This window comes from Hemitrygon akajei, chromosome 2 (genome assembly GCF_048418815.1).
Source record: "Hemitrygon akajei chromosome 2, sHemAka1.3, whole genome shotgun sequence".
Classification (NCBI taxonomy): domain Eukaryota; kingdom Metazoa; phylum Chordata; class Chondrichthyes; order Myliobatiformes; family Dasyatidae; genus Hemitrygon; species Hemitrygon akajei.
Window position 1 is genome coordinate 3,087,666 of NC_133125.1, and position 22,803 is coordinate 3,110,468.

Below are 22,803 nucleotides of genomic sequence, written 5' to 3' on the forward strand. Positions count from 1 at the left end.
AGTAAGTGTTTAAATGGAGATGCTTGGATGCGTAGTAGTGTCTAACAGCATGCAGCTGATGTTTCACCATTACAGGGGGAAATCAACCCTGCTCCTACACCATCCTGATTCCTCCATTTAGGGAAATATCCTGAAAAAAATCTACCCTTTCAAGCCTTGAAGATTTTTGCATGTTTTCGGGCAGATGGGGCTCATCAGTTGTGGTTGGCAGCTCATCTAGGAAAAGGAAAACTCTGATTTCAATCCTCTGCTGCCTTGCAGCTATACCCACTCATGGGGAAGGCTTTGGGAGTAAATCCCAAAGGAAAAATCCGGAACTGGAGTCCTTAAGGCAATCCTACTTTGAGTTCAATGCTGAATGGCAACTCCTGTGGTGGTGCTGGCAACAAACTCTATCACTTCTCTGCTGTTCCTTTGGGTTCATCAGGTGCATGGAGATGGGGAACTTGCTACATGGGCAATGGCCTGCTCTCCATATTGTACTGCCCAGACAGCTAGGAAACAATATCTATGGTCAACTCTGACCAACAGAGGCCTCAACTTATTTTCTCTAATCACTGAATCTCATTGACCTTCTCTGCATTACCCCTTAGAGAAACATATCCTTCCTTTAAATAAGGAGATTCTTTATATGTGGCAGTCAAGGCATGACCTCGTCAAAGCTGTACATTTTCACCAAGATTTTCTTACTCTTAATAACAGAGCATTGTGTACTTACTGAAAAATTAATTTGCATTTACCAACTGTGAATAAATTTCTAGGCCAATCCGTCTTTGTTTCAGTCTATCAAAGTGAATTCATGCACCATCTTTTTTACACTTGTTTTTGTAAGAATCCTCCACATAATTTATATATTTAGCTTCCTTCCTGTCAGAAAACATGGAATATTACACTAGGTTCCTTCAATTAAGTCATTAATATGGATTGTAGGTAGTTCAAAGTACATTTATTATCAGAATATGTATACGTTATACAACTTTGATATGTGTCTTCTCATAGGCAGCCGCAAAGCAAGAAACCCAAAAGAAACAATTAAAAGAAAGACCAACAAACGTTCGGTAGAGAGAAAATAAAACAGACTGTGCAAACAATAAAAGCAAGCAAATGGAATTTAAAACAACAGTGAGTCCTTAGACACGAAGCTTGGAGCAGCCAGAGCAGGCCCACAGCCTCAGTCTCAGTGCAACGGAAACTGGAGCAAATGATGCAGATCAGCAAGCAGAATCACCCCAACACACCGCCTTTTCAATCCACCGGGCGGGCCCAGCATTTAAATTGTCCAAACGCTGGGTTGTTCCTTGTTCTAAGACCCAGGTCCTGTCGTATCATCTGTTGTAAATAGTTGAGGTCTCAAGGAACCTCCATTAATTTCATCTTGCCAAATTGAAATGGATCTGTTTATCATTATCTTCTCTTTTAACTTTGTTAATCATTGCTATTCACATTAATACATACATTATCCTCAATTTATTGATTCTTAATCTTCTACAATAAACTTATATGTGACACTTTATTTCATGCCTATGGAAATCCAGATGCACAAAATGCAATGGCTTTGCTTATTCTACTTTCTGGTTACATCCTCATAGATTTCCAATAAATGTGTTCAACACAATTTTCCCCTTATAAATCTATTAACTTTATGTTTTTCTATTTGTCCATTCCCACTAATGGATGCCAGTATTTGCTGAAGGCAGGACTTTAGTTTCCTAATTTTGTTTTTCCTTCTTTCTTGAATAATACGATTAGGATTGCTGTTTTCCAATCTGCTGGTGCTTTTCAAAAATCTGGAGAATTTTGGGGAAATCACAATAATTTGTTCCAGCATATTTGCAGACACCTATTTTAGATCCCAAGGATAAAGCCATCAGATGCAAGGAGTCTGGTGGCATTTAATTGTACTAGTTTGTCAGTTTTTTTCAGTGTGTGATACTGATTGTTTCATGTTCCTTATCCTCTTACGTTTTCCATTTTATTACTTACTTTCTTGGTATGGTTCGAGTGTTTTCTAATGGGAAGGAAGATGGAAAATAATTGTAAAAATGCCTCTGATGTTTCATCAGTTCTCATTATTGATTGCCTAGTCTAAACTTCTAAGGGGCTAAAAACACAATTTACTTGAATTTGGTTTGTTGTTCTCTTTCTTCTTGCTTAATAGTAGCCAGTCTCTTTCTTCCTAATTTTCTCTCACATTCTATTTTCTCTCTTCATATCTTTTTTTAAGACAGCCTTTGCTGGATTCAAAATAGATCACTTCCCTGCCAAATATTTATATTTCAATGCAGTGACAATTATGAAATTCTTTTTTAAAAATCTGCAACTGCTAACTACCGTGATACTTTTTTACCTACATTAGCCAAGTCAGCCATTATACCTTTGTATTTGCTTCTATTTAAGATTAGTTTCATATTTGAAGTTTGTTAGTCCCAAATTAAATTGAGATTATTATAAGATTACTAATTAATTCTGCTTTGTTGTGCTTGACCAGATCTGTCTCAGCACCTTCATTCATTCTCTAAGATAATTGAAGATAGCCTGTAATTTAAATTCATAACGAAATGATTGTTTTTTTTAAAGAACTTCATTTCAAAAGTCAAAATATCATTTCTTACACTGACTTTCTTTACAGAGGTAGGCAGCCCACTGAACCTTCTACATGAAAGTGTTGCAAGATTCTAAATGATGGTCGATTTCAAAAAACCTGCATTCTAGTTGTATAACTGATGAATTTGTTGTAGGGAACTGCCTCAAAGATATTCCGTGATTTTGTTTTCAAGACTACCTTTTAATAGTTTTATTATTCCAATCTATATAAAGATTAAAGTCAATCATGATTATTGTTATTGTATTAACTCTGAAACTAGTTCTCACTATTTCTTCCTTACTGATATTTCCTTTGATAGTAAAGCTGCAATAAACTGCTCTCACTTATGTTTTCTGTCCCTTGCTTCTGAATTCCTAATCCAATTTTCTTTTTACCGAAATAGTTCAATGCCAACTCTTATTATCAGAGCTACCCTTGATAGTAGCTCAGAACTCTGTTAAGCTAAATGTAATTATTGAGCCCACTTCTGAAGACTGAAATCATTTTGAGGATAATTATACACATTAAGAAAATGACTGATTTCCCTTTCTTTGTATTTTTGTAGAAAATAAATTTTGTGGATTTTTATAAGGAGATTCCAATTTACATTGCTATTTTAAGCTCTAGAATCAGAATCAGAATCTGGTTTATAATCACTGACATATTCATGAATTTTTTGTTTTGTACCAGCAGTACAGTGCAAGATATTAAAAATACTATGTTACAATAAAAAGTATAAAAGTGCAAAAGCAGAATAGCAAGATGGTATTCATGGGTTCATGGACCCTTCAGAAATCTGATGGCAGAGGGAAAGGAGCTATTGCTAAATCATTGAGTGATGGTTTTCAGACTCCTGTAACCTTCCCTGATGGTAGTAATGAGAAAAGAGCATGTCCTTGTCAGTGTGTGAGGGTCCTTAATGAAGGATGCCACCTTCTCGAGGCACTGACTTTTGAAAAAGCCCTCAGTACTGGGGTGGCTTGTTTCCACAATGAAGCTGGCAGAGTCTACAATCCTCTGTAGCCTCTTTCAATCCAGTGCATTGGAGCCTCATTTTGATGATACGGATATATTGTGGATATTTTACAGATAGCTATTAAATTTTATTGTATTATTACACTTTAATTTTATATTTAGCATCTCATTCGCATTCCTTGAAATATGGTTTAAGATTCACAGGATTATTAAATATAAAGATTTATCCAAGTGAATAAAGTGTATGAAATGATTTGGGGTGGTTGTGATTATTTCTAAAGTGTGCGGTGAACAATCAATTTTTTCATCATCTTTCTGAGAGAATCATTACCTGATCTTTTCAAATAAGAAAAAAAAATGAGGTCTTCGTGCTTTAGTCTGATAACCTATTTCAGCATTACCATTTTTGGACAGTTTAATGTTTGACAGAGGTACAAATAAGGTTTCAGTATCTGTCATGTTCTTTGCTGGTTCAGGGTATTGCATTTGCTTACTTAGTCAAATACCTGTCATCCCTCACAAAGACTGACAAATACACAATCATAGCCTCCCTCTTATTTCTCTGCTGTAGTGTATTATATCTTGCCATCTGGTACTCAAAGTTCAAGGACATTCTGACAGGGGTTATTAATCTATTACAGTGAAACATAACTGTTTTGCAGGGAGTGAGGACTGACAATCAAAAACACTTTGAGAGTAATTCATATGAAAACTTGAATTTTTAAGCATATGCAGTCAAATATTGGTATGTTTAGTGCTTATAAAGATACAAGTGTTGTAGCTAGAACAATTTTTTTAATGGCTTGTTCGCTGCATCTCCACTGTTCCTTCCCACCTCTCTAGTGACCCCTACATCACACGCTTTCTTTTTGGAAAAGTGTGTGAGTTGGTATTTAATGATCCAATCAAAAGCTTACAAATGGCCACTAAGATCTGGTGGTGCTTCTAAGGCAAACAATGTGCAAGGTATTGGAGCTTTCTCCTGTTGAGCCAGTCAGATCAGAGCTTATTCTTCTATTTCATCAGGTGGTGAAGAGAGCATTTGGGACACTGGCCTATACACTAGCTCTGGGACTGTATTTGCTGGAATTCAGAAGAATGAGGGGTGACCTCATTGAAACCTATTGAATGGTGAAAGGCCTTGATAGATTGGATGTGGAGAGGATGTTTCCTATGGTGGGAGAGTCTAAGACCAGAGGATACATCCTCAGAATAGAGGGGCATCCTTTTAGAATGGAGGTGAGAAGGAATTTCTTTAGCCAGGCAGTGGTGAATATGTGAAATTCTTTGCCATAGGCAACTGTGGAGGCCAGGTCTTTTAGGACAGAGGTTGATAGATTATTGATTGATCAGGGCATGAAGGGATATGGGGAGAAGGCAGGAGATTGGGGCTAAGAGGAAAATTGATCATCCATGATGAAATGACACAGCAGACTCGATGTGCCAAATGGCCTAATTCTATTCCTATGTCTTATGGTTTTATGGCCTTATTCAGGGCAGTGCACTGAGCGCAGGAGTCTGGAGGATATGTTGCATTTGTACAAGGTGTTTTTGAGACCACACTTGGAATACTGTGTATAGTTCTGGTTGCCCTGTTATAGAAAAGATATTGTTAAGCTGGAAAGGATGCAAAGAAGATTTACAAGAATATTTTCAGGTCTTGAGGCCCTGAGCTATAGGGTGGGAATGGGCAAGATAGTACTTTTTATAATAAGACCATAATATATAGCAGCAGAATTAGGCCATTCAGCCCATCGAGTCTTCACCACCATTTCATTATGGCTGATCCATTTTCTTCCTCAGCCCCAATCTGCATCTTCTCCCCATATCTCTTCACTCCCTGACTAATAAATAATCTATCAACCTCTGCCTCAAATGTACACAATGACTGGGCTTCCACAGCCGTCTGTAGCAATGAATTCCACAGATTCACCAATCTCTGGCTAAAGGAATTCCTCCTCATCTCTGTTCTAAAAGGACACCCTTCTATTCTGAGGCTGTGTCCTCTGGTCCTAGACTCCCCCACCATAGGAAACATCATCTCCACATCCACTTTATAGAGGTCCTTCAATATTCGATAGGTTTCAATGAGGTCACCGCTTATTCTTCTGAATTCCAATAAGTACAGGACCAGAGCCATCAAACACTCTTTATATGGCAAGCCTTTCAATCCCAGAATCTTTTTTGTAGGGGACTGAGAGGTGACCTTATTGAAATGTGTACAGTTCTGAGCAGCATTGAAGGGTGAATGCACAAAGCCTTTTTTCCAAAGGAAAGGGAATGAAAAACTAGAGGCACAGGTTTCAGGTGAGAGAGAAAGATCTGAAAGGAGCCTGACAGGCAACTTCTTCACATAGACCGTGGTGTCTTATAGAACAATCTGCCAGAGAAAGTAATTAGGGCAGGTACAATAACAACATTTAAAATATATTTGGATAAGTACATGGATAGAAAATATTTAGAAGGGCATGGCCCAAATGAGACAAGCATAGATAGACATCTTGTTCAGCATGAATGAGCTGAGGCAGAGGTAATCAGAATGAGGTTTATTATGACTGACATACTGTGTATCATGAAATTTGTTGTTTTGTGGCAGTAGTACAGTGTAATACAAATTACTGTATGTTAAAATATAAATTAATAGTGGAAAAAAGGATTAATGTTTCTGGGTTCATGGACTGTTCAGAAATCTGATATTGGAGCGAAAGAAGTTGTTCTTAAAACATTGAGTTTGAGTCTTCAAGCTCCTGTGCTTCCTCTCCAATAGTCATAATGTGAAGAGGGCACATCTTGTTGGTGAGGGCCTTTAATAATGGATGCTGCTTTCTAGAGGCACTATCTTTTGAAGATATTTTCGATGGTGGGGAAGGTTGTGATCATGATGGAACTGGCTGAATCTGTAACCCTGTGCAATTCTTTCAATACTGTGCATTAGAACCTCCAAACCAGACTATGATGCAACCAATCAGAATACTCTGTACCGTGTACCTGTAGAAATTAGCAAGAGTGTTTGGTGACATAGTGAATCTCCTCAAGCTACTAATGAAGCCAGAGCTGCTGGTGTGCCTTTTTCCTGATTGTATCCCATTTCCATGATGAAACTCTATGACTATCAATATTGAATAAGCATTTTGATCTGTATGGTGGCAAGTGCAGGTGGGCCAAATAAAATCAAAACCTTTGACACTGATGAACATGTGAAGGCCAAATGGACATATTCTTCCAGGATCCATCATATGACCAGTTTTTCTTTGGTAGGAGAAACTAGTTTTGCCATAAATAGTACTCTGATACATAATTTATGAAGTAATATAAGATGAAAGTGACCTCATCATATCGTTAGTAGGATAAGTTACATTACAGAGTCACAATGAACCAAACCATAGTGATTGATCACTTCATAAAAATATTCAGAAAAGTTTATCTCATATATTAAAATACCATGAAAATGCTGATGTTTTCCAGTATCAGATAACATAATGATTATTGTGATAATTATTTATTTATATTTGGTGATGTGGCACTACTAACATAATACATTATACTGTATGTAAACCTGGTATAATTCCTTGACTTCATAGGTGCTGTTTGTGAAAATACAATACTATTTTTCATGTGTTAGGATGTACATATTTTGCATATTTAAATAAGTTATCAGTAAATTTATTGATACAGTTGAAGCACCTTTTTCCTATTATGCTTAAGTGATTGACCTGAGGTGGGTGCGGTGGTGTTGGTGTTGGGGCTTATGGGGGTTGGGGGTGTTGTGGGACGTGTTGGGGTGGAGGTTGAAAGAGGGGTTCTGGAGGGGTGGGGGGTGCTGAAGTTTGTGACCAGAATTATTACCCGCTCAAGCATGTCTCTTTCAGGAAATGCTGAAGAAGTTTCATATGTTTAAGGTTACCTTTCATCTCAATATTCATTTGGCATAGCCTCTAGCATTTCTAACACCTCTCATGAGATGCCAGCACCATATTCATCATTCCCTTTAGGCACTTCATAATTCAAAGTTATGAAGTAAGGAGTGATGCACTATCAATAACTCCAAAAGACTGGAAGTAGAGTAAATACTGAAAGGCTTTTATTAGCAGTAAAACGGAGCATGTCCATGCTGGATGACTGTGGGAGGAGCAGTGATACAATCACCTTTATCCAGGGGTTTGTGGGAGGAGCCACAGGAGCAGTCAGCAAAGGGGCGTATCCAGACAGATATACATGGATTACCACATTCACCCCTCCTTTTTAAAAAGAGAGTCCCGCGGGGTGAAGTGACTGACAATATTTAAGACAAGTATATTTACAGGTCAAGTCTATCAGGCGGTCGAGTCCGTCGCTGCGATCTACGTAGCACCGGTGGTGATTGCACCAGTGACGGTGGTTGTGCTGGCTCCAGCCTGACTTGAGGTGCCAGCCCGTTAGGCATTAGTAATCCCTCGTGCGTGTGCACCACACCCGGTATGGGAGTGTCGTGAGGTGTCTGTGTAGGGCTTGGAGTGCACGGTGTCTCTTGGGTATATATATCGGTGGGTACAGGGTTCATAGTCACCATGGAGTGTTCAGGGTAGGGGTCTGGTGCTCCTGCGGGTGCCAGGTCACGGGTGGAGACCGTGTCCTTCCGCCCATCAGGTAAGACCACGTAGGCATATTTGGGGTTTGCGTGAAGTAGGTGAACCCTCTTGATTTTCTGGGAGTATTTATTGCTCCTCACATGTTTCCGGAGCAGCACTGGCCCTGGGGACGTCAGCCAAGCTGGTAGGGTGGTCCCGGTGCTCGACCATCTGGGAAAAGAAAAGAGTCGCTCATGAGGGGTGGCATTGGTGGACGTGCATAACAGGGAGTGGATGGAGTGGAGTGCCTCGGGGAGGACCTCCTGCCAGCGAGAGACCGGCAGTCCCTTTGACCTAAGAGCTAAGAGTGTGGCCTTCCACACCATGGCATTCTCCCTCCCCACCTGCCCATTCCCCTGGGGATTATAGCTTGTGGTCCTACTAGTTGCAATGCCCCTAGCCAGCAGGTATCGGCACAACTCGTTGCTCATAAATAAGGACCCTCTGTCACTGTGGATATAGCATGGGTATCTGAACAGAGTGAAGAGATTGCGCAGTGCCTTTATGACTGACTTGGTAGTGGTATTGGGGCAGGGGATGGCGAAAGGGAACCACGAGTACTCATCGATTACGTTAAGAAAGTACACATTGCGGTCAGTGGAGGGAAGGGGGCCCATAAAGTCGACACTCAGTCGCTCAAAGGGGCAGGTGGCCTTGATTAGTTGTGCCTTTTTGGGTCGGTAGAAGTGCGGTTTGCACTCTGCGCAGACTTGGCAGTCCCTGGTCATCGCCCAGATCTCCTCAAGGGAGCAAGGCAGGTTCCGGGCTTTCACGAAGTGGAAAAGCCGGGTGACCCCCGGGTGGCAAAGATCTGCATGTAGGTCGATTTGCGTGCTGGCACACGTTCCCCGGGATAGGGTATCGGAGGGCTCATTGAGCTTTCCAGGCCTGTACATGATGTCATAGTTGTAGGTGGAGAGTTCAATTCTCCACCTCAAAATTTTATCATTTTTGTTTTTGCCCCGCTGTTGGTTGCTAAACATGAACGCGACTGAGTGCTGGTCGGTCAGCGGGTGAACTTTTTGCCGGCGAGGTAGTGCCTCCAGTGCCTAATAGCTTCCACTATGGCCTGGGCTCCTTCACCGCGGAGTGCCGAATTTCAGGGCCTTGAAGGGTACGGGAGAAGAAAATCCACCAGTTTTCCCGCCTTTGGGTTGAGGGTAGCAGCCAGCGCAAAGTCGGAGGCGTCACTCTCTACTTGGAAGGGAATGGTCTCGTCCACTGCATGCATTGCTGCTTTGGCAATGTCCCCTTTAATGCGGCTGAAGGCCACGCAGGCCTCGGCTGAGAGGGGAAATGTGGTGGACTTGACCAGGGGGCGGCCCTTGTCTGCGTAGTTAGGGATCCATTGGGCGTAATATGAAAAGAAGCCCAGGCACCTTTTGAGGGCTCTGAGGGTGTTGGGAAGAGGGAGGTCCAACAGGGGGTGCATACGGTCGGGGTCAGGGCCAATGACTCTGTTCTCCACGACACACCCAAGGATAGCAAGTTGGGTGGTTCTGAACACACACTTTTCCCTGTTATAGGTAAGGTTAAAAGCTTTGGATGCTTGGAAAAATTTTTGGAGGTTGTTGTCATGATCCTGCCAGTCGCGACTGCAGATGGTGATGTTATCCAGATAAGGGAACATGGCCTTCAGTTGGCACTGGTCCACCATCCGGTCCATTTCCCTCTGGAAGACAGATACACCATTCGTGATACTAAAGGGGATGCACAGGAAGTGATAGAGCCTGCCGTCCGCCTCAAAGGTGGTGTAGGGGCGGTCCTCCGGGCGGATGGGGAGCTGATGGTAAGCGGATTTTAGGTACAGTACACCTTGTACTGAGCATTCTGATTAACCATATCCGCGATGCAGGGTAGGGGTTACGCGTCAAGCTGCGTGAACCTATTGATGGTCTGGCTATAGTCCACGACCATCCTATTTTTCTCCCCATTCCGAACAACAACCATTTGTGCCCTCCAAGGACTTGTGCTTGGCTCAATGATCCCCTCCCTGAGCAGCCGCTGCACCTCCGACTTAATGAAGGCCCTGTCCCCCGCGCTCTACCTCCTGCTTTTAGTTGCCACAGGTTTACAGTCAGTGGTCAGGTTGGCGAACAGCGGTGGGGGAGGGATCTTGAGGGTGGAGAGGCTGCAAGTGGTGTACGTAGTGTGGCTGTTGGCATGGTGTTGGGTGGGATGTGCGAGTCGGTGTGTGTGTGTGGTCAGTAGCGAGGTATGTGACGAATTCCCACAGAACTGGGGATTTCTGACAGTGATTGGTGGGAGGGGCCCGTCATACTCCATTGTCACGCTTTTCAGGTGGCTCTGGAAGTCGAGCCCCAATAGCACAGGGCACACAGCTGAGGCATGACCAGTAATGTAAAGTCTCGATATTCTGTGCCCTGCACCACTAGTGTGGCTACACAGCCCCCCCGGATGTCTGTTGTATGCGACCCAGAAGCCATGGCGACCCTTTGGCTTACCAGCCATGTCACAACTCTGTAGCATTGCACCGTGTCGGGGTGGATAAAACTCTCCGTGCTGCCCGTGTCAAACAGGCAGCTTGTCCTGCGCCCCTCCACCAGGATGTCCATCATTGAACTTGCGAGCTGATGGGGAGCACTTTGGTCGAGGGTCACGAAGGCCAGAGTTGAATCGTTGTCTTGTTCCGGCGCGATGGGGTGCCCGGTAAGCACCCGTGGGTCGTAGGCGGTGCGAGGAGACACCAACCAAGATGGCCGCCCCATGCGGTGCTGCTCGATCCTGCTCATGGTTTGGACTTACAGGCCTTGGTGAAGTGGCCCTTCTTTCCGCAGCTGGAGCAGGTAGCTTCTCGGGCTGGGCAGTGGTTTCAGGGGTGCTTAGGGAGTCCACAGAAGTAACACTTCGTGGACTCGGGACTGGCATCAGCCGTGGTCGATTCGCCGGCGGGTTCTGGGGTCTGCAGCGTCCACGAGGCCGTCGGGAGATCGGGCGCCTGGAGAGCGTCAGAGTTGTGCAGAGCGACCTCCAGCATGTCAGTCAGCTCAATCGCCGAATGTAAGGTAAGATCGGTGTGTTCCAGCAGCCGCTGGTGCACGTACATTGACCTGATCCCCGTGATGAAGGCGTCTCTTACTAGGAGCTCCGCATACTGTTTGGCCGTTAGCCCCCGGCAATCGCAGGCCCGCACGAGTGTCTGTAGGGCCTGGACAAACTCAGCACTCGACTCTCCTGCCCGCTGCCACGTCGCTAAGCGATGACTTGCATAGACAGTATTTACCGGCCACAGGTATTGTCTTCTGAGGGCGCTCATTGCACCGTCATAACTCAGCTGGTCTCCAATCATCGAGTAGACCCATGGACTGACCCTGGAGAGGAGAACTCTGTGCTTCGTGGTGGACTCGGTCACTTCAATCTCCTCCAGGTATGATTCAAAGCAGGCTAGCCAGAGTTCGAAAGCGTTGCAGGCCTCAGGTGTTTGTGAGTCGATGTCCAATTTGTTGGGTATGAAAACGCTCTCCATGCTTTAAAATTACTGCTAATAAAATTGATGCACTATCAATAACTCCAGAAGACTGGAAGTAGAGTAAATACTGAAAGGCTTTTATTAGCAGTAAAACGGAGCACACCCATGCTGGATGACTGTGGGAGTAGCAGTAACATAATCACCTTTATCCAGGGGTCTGTGGGAGGAGCCACAGGAGCAGTCAGCAGAGGGGCGTGTCCTGACAAATATACATGGATTACCACAAGGAGAGATTGTTATCTCTCTGATTTCTGGAAATACATGTAGAAAATACATGTGTGAATATGGGAGGAAGTTAGCATAAGGCGTAACATTTTACAAGGGCTGATAAATTCCGTCAATCTATTGTCTCACATCAGAAATAAAAGAATTGTGTATGAGTAAGTGGATAAGGGAAATGTTCATAATGGGATTTATCTACAAATAAATTAAGTTCACTCAATCAGAAGACTAATACTTGGAATCTTTTGCAATGAACTGGGTAATCTGGCCCCTTTAAGAAGGCCTTATCTCCTCAGTTAAGATTTGATTCTCTGCAAGTTGACATGGTCTTCTCCGACCTCGACTGCACAAGTGAGTTTTCCAGCGTTGTCGTCAAAGTGTGCATCATTTGTCATGAAGACCTGTCTGAGGTCAGAGGCCTCTGTGCTTATGCACATGATATGCATGGAAAACCCAAACAAATATTGGAAAGTTTTATCCATGCACAAAGAAACTCAACAGGTTTTGCAAATGTTTATGAGTGATGCACAAAGTTGCAATGTGTACAGCTATTTCCAGCTTTTTGCCTTTCCTAGCACTAATATCTTTATCAATGTTCAGCAGAGTAAGTTATTTGAGAAATGATTTTGAAAATAATTGATTTGTTGATTGAGTCAAACATAGTTTACTGTATAAACTGAGGATGAACTACTTAGAATTACAGGGATTCAGAACTGACTTTTAAATTATTAAACTCACTCAATCTCCTGTGTATTAAAATTGATTCAATATAAAGTTCAGATATTGAATCATTTTGCTGAATTTCTGGAAGCATGTTCATGATCTCCAATAGTTGATCTCTTTCCCAATTTTCACTGACCCTTTGGACTCATACAGCACATTTTTCTACTAATCTTAACATTTTAGATTGTGTATTTCATCATTTCCTGAGCAAACAGCATGCTTCTGGCTTGAAAGATGAATTTAGTAATTTAAGTAATTACTGTCTCAGAGATTTCCTGTTTCATGATCTCAGCCAAATATTTAATTTATTGAACAAATCTGCTTTTGCAGTGTGCTCTTTAGTCATATTGTACTTCTCTGTGAAACATGCTGATTTGCTGCTGCCATTTTTTGCAAACTTTACTGACAAATTGCTGGTTGAATTATATAGAATTTCATTTTATAGTTATCATTCTGTATGGAATTATAGGTTTGCAGTTTAATGTATCCCTAACGTGTGCAGTGTTGTTTTAATTATGGCCATTCTTTGCAGCACAACTTCTATTTTACTCATGTTTTACGACATAGCTCACAACTTTACTATGATATCACTAAGATATTCTTCCTGAAGACAGTTCTTCTTTTGTTTTCTAGCTATTGATCAAGAGAATTTTTATGACAAATATGTAAAAGAAAAAGATAGTGATCAACAATCAGCCTTGATAGAAGCAATTGTGATGGTAATTACACACTGCAAGTTATTGCCCAGAGGTCTTGGAGTTGTTCTTGAAGACTATATGGAAAAACATCAGCTGCAGAATAAATTGTGCTCCTTATCAGGTGTGGTGAAACAGCGTTCTAGTCTGTTTAAAACTGGCATGCTTATTAATGCTGAAAATTGCATTTTAATTTGATAAATTCTTAGGATGGTGGGGTTTGTGAACTTACCAGAGTAATTTCTGGGTAACAGGTTTAATGTATGAGGAAGGATTAAGCAGAGTATATTAAATGTTTTGAATTTTGAAGTGATCTCACTGAAATTGATAAACATTTTTAGGCCTTTATTAAATGCAATACTGATTTTTTTTTGCTTTTTGGGCTGTCTAGCACTATGACTCACAGTGTGAACCACTCAGAACAAAGACAGTAGCAAATGTACTCACCAAGTTAGTAATGGATCTTCAGAATCCTTAACCCATGAGGCCTTTGCTGATACTGTCACCTTTCTTCTGCCACATCCAATTTATTTTATCTTGCTAGTTAAAAAATGACTGCAAACCATTTTAATCCTAAAAATTCATCTCTGCCTATTCATGGTGAGTATTTTATAGAAGGGATAAACCATTTCTGTTACCTATCTGACTGATGTAACATTGAGAACTAGGACATTTAATGTATTAGTTCTAATGGTAAGGAAACATGAAATCTACAGATTCAAAAGGAACAACACTGAAATGCCTCTGCATTCTGTGATTCCAGGTTCTTTTTGACATCAAACAAACACTAAGACGGGCCGGGGGTGGGGGGGGGGGGGTCCCCAACATTTTTAAGCCATGGACCATTAAGCAAGAGGTATGTGGACTAAGGGGCCTTCAACATTCACTGTTAATTAGTTTGGAAATGGCACAAAATTTTCATTTAAAGATAACGATTAGCTTTATTTGTCACATGTACAACGAAATGTATAGTGAAGTGCATTGTTTTAGTCAATGATCAACACAGTCTGAGAATTGTAGCCTGTAAGTGTTGCTACACTTCTGTTGCCAACATACATGCCCATAGCTCATATGCCTTTGGAATGTAAGATGAAAGGAAAGCACCTGGAGGAATCCCACATAGTCACAGAGAAAGCATACAATCTGGGGACTGAATAACCAGGACTTAAAATGGTTATTTGCAGAGATTTTACTTTTAAGTATTAGATTTTATTCTCAACCTCAGAAAAACATTTCTTAAATATTGTACCTTCAAAAATATCTGCTGTAGTCAACACTGGATAAATAATGTTAGCAGCCCACTAAGAGAGATGCAACAGAGATATCTCCCTGAGTTGGAGAGATACAGCACAGAAAGAGACCCTTTGACTCACCAAGTCAATGCTGTGCATCAGCCACCTATTTAAAACAATATTACATTAATCCTCATTTTTTAATCTACCCACATTCTACACACTAGAGGCAATATACAATAGCCATTTAACCTACCAAGACACATACTTTTGGGAGTTGAGGAAAGTGAAGCACCTGAAAGAAACCCATGAAGTTACAGGACAAGATTGTAAACTCTGTGCAGACAGGATTGACCCTGGGTCTCCAGCACTATGAGATAGTAGCTCTATTACATGTCACTCTGTTGCAGGAGATTCTAATGTTAATATCAATTATCCTAGTGTGCACAAATAGCTCATACTGAAAAAGGTATCAGCCTCCAAATAATACTTCCAATTATTATGGGAATTCTGTCTTTATTATATGATTTTAGCCATGAAAAGTTTGTTTTTAAACTAGGAATGTTCAAGCAGAATATTGTTCAGCTCTTGGGATTAATATTGTAACATCTGGTGTTTTATTTTATTTTAAATATAACAAGTGTCTGGCATCAGTATTAATAATAGTTGATCTTGCCCCTTGTCCTGCATTTTGTTTGAAGTTAAAAACAATAGAGGCATGCTTTGTTTGGTATACTTGTGAATATAACCATATAACCATATAACAATCACAGCACGGAAACAGGCCATTCCGGCCCTCCTAGTCCGCGCCGAACTCTTAATCTCACCTAGTCCCACCTACCCGCACTCAGCCCATAACCCTCCACTCCTTTCCTATCCATATACCTATCCAATTTTACCTTAAATGACACAACTGAACTGGCCTCTACTACTTCTACAGGAAGCTCATTCCACACAGCTATCACTCTCTGAGTAAAGAAATACCCCCTCGTGTTTCCCTTAAACTTTTGCCCCCTAACTCTCAAATCATGTCCTCTCGTTTGAATCTCCCCTACTCTCAATGGAAACAGCCTATTCACATCAACTCTATCTATCCCTCTCAACATTTTAAATACCTCGATCAAATCCCCCCTCAACCTTCTACGCTCCAATGAATAGAGACCTAACTTGTTCAACCTTTCTCTGTAACTTAAGTGCTGAAACCCAGGTAACATCCTAGTAAATCGTCTCTGCACTCTCTCTAATTTATTGATATCTTTCCTATAATTCGGTGACCAGAACTGTACACAATATTCCAAATTTGGCCTTACCAATGCCTTGTACAATTTTAACATTACATCCCAACTTCTGTACTCAATGCTCTGATTTATAAAGGCCAGCGTTCCAAAAGCCTTCTTCACCACCCTATCTACATGAGACTCCACCTTCAGGGAACTATGCACTGTTATTCCTAGATCTCTCTGTTCCACTGCATTCCTCAATGCCCTACCATTTACCCTGTATGTTCTATTTGGATTATTCCTGCCAAAATGTAGAACCTCACACTTCTCAGCATTAAACTCCATCTGCCAACGTTCAGCCCATTCTTCTAACCGGCATAAATCTCCCTGCAAGCTTTGAAAACCCACCTCATTATCCACAACACCTCCTACCGTAGTATCATCAGCATACTTACTAATCCAATTTACCACCCCATCATCCAGATCATTTATGTATATTACAAACAACATTGGGCCCAAAAACAGATCCCTGAGGCACCCCGCTAGTCACCGGCCTCCATCCCGATAAACAATTATCCACCACTACTCTCTGGCATCTCCCATCTAGCCACTGTTGAATCCATTTTATTACTCCAGCATTAATACCTAACGACTGAACCTTCTTAACTAACCTTCCATGTGGAACTTTGTCAAAGACCTTCTTAACTAACCTTCCATGTGGAACTTTGTCAAAGACCTTCTTAACTAACCTTCCATGTGGAACTTTGTCAAAGATGATGTTGTGCAGGCTCTGGGTAGGACAAAGGAAGTGTCCACCAGGTTGATATAGCCTCTAATGTTTAACTTGGATTGCAGAGACTAGCTGGCAATTTACTGTAGACACACCTGAAATTATTGCCTATTTTTAAATTAAAATGTTGATTGTTTAAAAAGGACCACTGCCACAAATTCTGTTACTTTTCTTATACAGTTATATATATCATTAGCAAAAATGAAAGCTGCTAACAATTCTTCAGAGTACAAAAATTAGATGTGATTTATCTTAAGTAATATGTCTGAAAAATTGATGAGTCATATCACCATTTACAGTTGAAGATGAATCGGTTGTTCCAAGGTGCCTGCATTTGTTTGTATCCAAAGCAATCAAGGAAACTTTAAGGCATGTCATCTCCTTGCTGCATATGTGGCAAGCACTGGAAAATTCTGGCAAATGCCATAAACAAGTCCTTCCTGAGAATTTACTCAGTAAAATACCAAAAGAGTGGGATTATATACCAAGAGAATTTAAAAGAAGAGAATACAGAAAAAGTAGGTAACTTTTTGTTCTCTGATAGTGAAAATGAACAAATATCATTTAAATAATTTTACACATAGTTTTAAGAAAGAAACTTCTGTTGTAAGAGCTACGTGAAGAATACATTCAAAGGTTCAGAGTAAATCATCTCATTTTTAAAAATTGTTAACAGTTCCATGAATTCAGTTTATTTGATGACAGCTGAATCTTTACTCCGGCTTGCAGTTTGCTGTGCCTCCGCATATGGCTGGGCAGTGATTTCTGTGGGGTTTCAGCAGGATATGAAAAAAAAAGTGCTGGGGTTATAAATTCTTCAACCTCAGCATGTCTGTATACTGGGTTTCTATCCCAGAGCCTTGCTTCACAATAAAGCCAAAGCCCATTTTACTGAAAATTACATTGATACATTGTCAATAAACAGAGGATATTAATTGTGTTGAAATAAATGTTGTTCTTCAAGAATAACAACACTAATTAAGATCTAAACTTTCTTTTTCAGATTTTACAAAACTTGCTGCTCACGCTTTCTCAGTTTTAATTGATAACCTACCTGCAATAATTTCTTCATTGCCTTCAACAATTAAGTACCTTTTCACTTTGGTACAAAGAAAATTTCCAAACAATATTCCTGAGCTCAGAAATTCATACCTTCTTTGGCATGTTATTACAATTATTTGCAGAACACTAGAAGATGGAAATGCCATGGAATTGTTGTCAGGTGTTACTATAGATAGATGGACTAAAGAGAAACTGGAGTTGATGAGTGACTGTCTGCTAAGCATTGTGGGCCAGCAAAAGGACAATCCCAAACCAGTAATACAGAAGGTCATCAACTGTCTGGAAAAACAAAAACCCAAATGGATTGAAGTTCAACTGCAAAATGCAAAACAGTTCTGTTCAGAAAGGTAATTAGCAATAAATTGCATTATTCTGATTTGAAATATGGTTTGAAAATAGTATGTTTATCATTATAGTTATTTAAATTACTAAATGGAAAGTGTACAAAGTACAAATCTTGAATGAAGTATCACAAATCTTTTTTATCATTGGGACTGAGTAAAAGTTATGTAGTAGATAGGAATTTAACATTTATGTTTAACTCATATATGAATCACGTTCTTTATTTCAAGCCATCAATTTGTTCTCTTTCGATGCCAGGTAAATGTACTCATCCCACAGTTACATGAATGTTTATGTATACCCATTTTCAAAATGTACTGTATGGCTCATTTTCTCAATTTTTGCCAGATTACAATTTTTAAAAACATGCAACAGGAAGATCAAGCAGTTGAATATCAAGTTCAAAATATTTTCATATCTTAAGCCAACTGAATCCCTCAGTTTTTACAAGTGCTATTACAGTGAAATTATGCACTTCGCTATTTTCTTCTTGCACAGGTAGCATGTGGACTGACAGGAAGACTTAATTTCCTGATGCGATATACTTTTTGAAAACTCTCACTGGAAGTTCTACACAAGCAGAACGGCATGTGGAGGACCTTAGGCAACACAAACTTGACAGTGGGTCACAAGGGAGGAAAGGAAAAATAAACAGTGTTTCAGCAAAAATAAACAGGGGAGTCACAATCATACCTCCAGTTTTCTGAACATCAATAAATCTAGAAATTAAATTCCCTGATAACAGAAATATTCAGCACGCTGGGAGAGGTTCACCAAGTGGTCTCTTATGATTCTGAAGCCATAAAGGCAAAATAACAAGGGAATGATGCAGGGAAACTGATAAGAAGCATATAGTGGGTATTACTACATGTCCACTAGTGTATTGAATGGAGAGGACATCTGAAAGGGAAGATTAACCACTTGTGTGCTTTAACCTACTATTAATTTTGATCTCAGATAGGAATGACGTTCATTTAATTTCTAAACCATTACCAACATCAACATTAATGTTGATATTGGAATTGATTTATCATTGTCACATGTTCCAAGGTACAGTGAAAAACTTGTCTTCCACTCTGTTCATTTAGATCAAATCATTACACGGTGTATTGAGGTAGGACAATTTAAAACAATATCAGTGCAGAATAAGGTGTAACGTCTACAGAGAAAGTGCAGAGTGGATGGCATTTGTTAGTCTCACGAGACTATGGATCTGCACCTGGAAACTCTTGCTTCAGTCTCTCCAGGGCACAGGTTGTATGGGAGACCAGCAGTTGCCCCTCTCCCCTCTCCATGCCACCGATGTTGTCCAAGGGAAGGGCAAGGGCCAATACAGCTTGGCACCAGTACTCTGCAGAAAGTGCACAGTAGGTAATAATAAAGTGCAAGATGAGGTAGATTTTGCGGTTAACGTGCTTTAAAGCTTTTGTATCTTCTGCCTGATGGGAGAGAAGAGAAAAGAGACTATCTGGGGTGGGTGTGGTCTCTGATTATGCTGACATTCAGACATTGGAATTTGTAAGGTAGAGGGAAAACTCAATATAATGACGAGATACGTGGATGGGCCAGGACACTGAAATAACTGTTTGCAATGTGTGAGTGTTGCAGTACTGGATTTGTTCAATAGCATTTTAAAATTACATCTCTTACTTTTTTTGGAATTTCTTCCTGCACTGGACACGATTTCATGGTGACTCACGTAAGGAATTTCCACATTCTCCACATTCACCCTACTCTGCTACAATTCAGCACCCAACTAACCTCCTAGCATCTCTCATTTCCTTAGATTTTCCACCTTATTTGCAAGAATATTTAAGTGTTTGTTCTGGAACTGACTCACTAACAAGCCATGAATGTACTTGAGGCAGAGAAACATAACCGACAGAACTGCTCTATGACAGATATCATAGCATCTGTCATCCACCTGGCCCTGACACACTTAGAAAACAAGGACAATTATGTCAGAATGCTGGAGGTGGAAGAGCTCAAGTCCCGGTGCCAGGCAAATAACCTCTTCCCCAATATCAACAAGACAAGGGAGATGGTTATCAACTTCAGGAGAACTTACAACATTCACACCCCTCTACATCAGCAACACAGCAGTGGAAGTTGCGAGCAGTTTTAAGATCCTATGAGTGTACATCTTGCAAAACCTCTCGGTCTCAGAACACATTATACAAATCTGGAAAGCTCACCAGTGCATCTAATTTCTGAGGAAGCCGAAAAGAGCTGGACAATGCACATCTATACTCATGTCATTCTACAGATGTGCTGGCAGAGGCGCAGGGAAGGCCTGATCGTGGCAAGTGGAGTTGGGGTTGAAGCAGAGTCAAGGCAGAGTTGTGACGTTCCCAAGAGTGAAGCAAGTCCTGAAGTCTGCTTGATTCAAGTGCCATGCTGAATTGGAAAAGTCAGGTACAGGCTGAAACATGGCAGCAGATCCAGGCTCCAGGGCAGCCCAAGAACGAGGAACGACCCGATGCTTGGACAATTTACGTGCTGGGCTATATTGAAAAGGTCAGGGTGTTGGGACTGGAAGCGAGGCGAGGGTTGGTTCTGCTCACTGATCCACAACGTTTGCTAGCTCTATGCTAAGTACTGTGCTGGCTGCAGTAATAACTGGCTTCATGTCTGTGGTCTCACAATGTTTACTGGGCTTTGTGATGAACTCTGGCTGCTGTCTGTGCCAGCTGCAGTGATGCCTGGCTTTGTGTCTTTTGTAAAACTCCAGTTCTGAATGGTATTGGCTTACTATTATTGTTGCCATGATTTGGTTTTTTTTCTCTTTCTCTCTCTCTCTCCCCTCTCTCCCTATCTTCCTCTCCCCATATCTCCCCTCTCTCTCATCTCCCCCAACCCCCATCTCCCTTTCCTCCCTCGCTCACCATCTCCATATTGGGTGTTTGATAGTCTTTTTTTAATCATTTATTTTGTGGTTACTTTGTTTTGTGGCTGCCTGTAAGGAGATGAATCTCAAGGTTGTACTTCGATAATAAATGTCCTTTTAACTTTAGAGAGCATCCTAACAAGCTGCATCTCTGCATAGTATGGACACTGCATTGTGGCAAACAGGAAAGTCTACAATATGTAGTCAAAACAAGTCAACACATCATCAGGAGCTAGCCTACCTGCTGTCATATATACAAATAGGGCCAATAACATCATGAAGGATTCCACCCACCCCACTGATGGACTGTTTGCCCCACTCCCATCAGAGAGGAGTCTATGTAGCATCCACACCAGGATCATCAGACTCAAAAACAGTTACTTTGCCCAAGCAGTAAGGCTGATCAACATCTCCACCCACTAACTCCACCACTACTTTATCATTTCCTGTCAGACACCTATGTACAGCCTAGAATCATTCTAGGAGTATACATCAATCTATATATATAAGCTACCTTATGTATTCATATTTATTGTGCTTAGGTTTTACTATTGTGTTCTTTATTGTTTTTTATTGTGCTGCATTACGTTCAGAGTAACAGTTATTTTGTTTTCTTTTAGTATTGTGTACTAGAAATGTCATTAAACAATCTTGATAAAAGCTCCACAGTGACCTTTATCTTTGCTTATTTGGTCTGGTCCCCTTTACCAGCTGAAGTCCTACCATTAGTTAGCACAGGATAAGATCTATAAGAGCCCGTTATTCTTTGCCAACATGCACAATGCAAAATGATAATTAAATCAATGCACCATGCATTTTAAGTATGCCCAAGAGCAGAGTGATTTTTTAAAAAGCCTGGAATCTGTGGCACTGAAAGAAAATAGCCTGGGGTCCCCTTGCAACACTGCTCTAAGGCATGTTTCTGATAGTAGAAAGTTTTCAAATCCTTTCTGTCTTTGTGGAAAAAAGCATCATTCCAGAAGCAGTTTTATTAGAAACCTATTGTTAATATTATGAAATTGAAAAAGAAATAAAGAATTTTGAACAATATAATATTGATCAAAGAATTGAATTCTAAAGAGATCATTAAATAAATTATAGGAAATCTTGAGGTGGAGCATTTCTGAGAGGTTATTCTCCCATTTGGCACCTCATTTGATAAAAGATTCAAGGTTGTTTAATGTCATTTCCTGTACACAAGTGTATGGAGAATGAAATAATTGTTACTCCAGATATGATCCAGGACCAAAAATTAAACAAAAGGTAAAGAACACAATAATAATGAAACACAATAAATATAAATATATAAGTTAGCTTATATACATAGACTGATTTTGTGTCCATAAAGTGACGCTAGGTTGTACAAAAGGTGACTGACAGGAAATGATAAAGTAGTGGTGGAGTTAGTGTATGCTGTTGATCAGCCTTATTGCTTGGGGAAAGTAACTGTTTTTGAGTTGGTGGTCCTGGCATAAATGCTTCATATCCTGCTCCCTGATTGGGAGTGTGATAAACAGTCAATGAGCAGGGTGGATGGGATTCTTCATGATGTTGCTGGCCCTTTTCTGGCACCTTTCTGTATATCTGTCCTTGAAGGCGGGTAGACATTCAGTTAGTGAGAAACAGGAAGCAGTGAGTTTGGATGTTGAAGCAGATGGTAAGAGTGAAGGAGAATAATAAGTAGTGATGATGAAATGTTGAAACACATGGAACTGCATTTTTCAGCTATAATGCCTCAGATTCTGAAGTGCTGGCATTTCTCCCAGTAAGCACTGGTAAATTTCAGAACTGCTGAAGCAATGAAGTTCCAAACCTACAGACAAAGCTTCAACAACCATTGCTGCTGTAGTTAGCTTCTTGTTTTCTAATGGAGCTTAGTGGTAAAACTAGGCTGTTGTTCTCAAGTCAAGTCAAGTCACTTTTATTGTCATTTCGACCATAACTGCTGGTACAGTACATAGTAAAAATGAGACA

General features: G+C 40.8%; 1 protein-coding gene across 3 annotated transcripts in view; it reads left to right on the top strand.

The window, feature by feature from the left end:
- The window catches only part of kiaa0825 (KIAA0825 ortholog), a 324,821-nt gene that overhangs the window by 80,358 nt on the left and 221,660 nt on the right, over positions 1-22,803 (top strand). For all 3 annotated transcript variants that reach the window (XM_073066385.1, XM_073066405.1, XM_073066395.1), the window contains 3 exons: positions 13,235-13,420; positions 16,838-17,056; positions 17,542-17,947. In XM_073066385.1, coding sequence (XP_072922486.1) covers positions 13,235-13,420; positions 16,838-17,056; positions 17,542-17,947 — 811 coding nt within the window. The remainder of the gene's footprint in view (positions 1-13,234; positions 13,421-16,837; positions 17,057-17,541; positions 17,948-22,803) is intronic.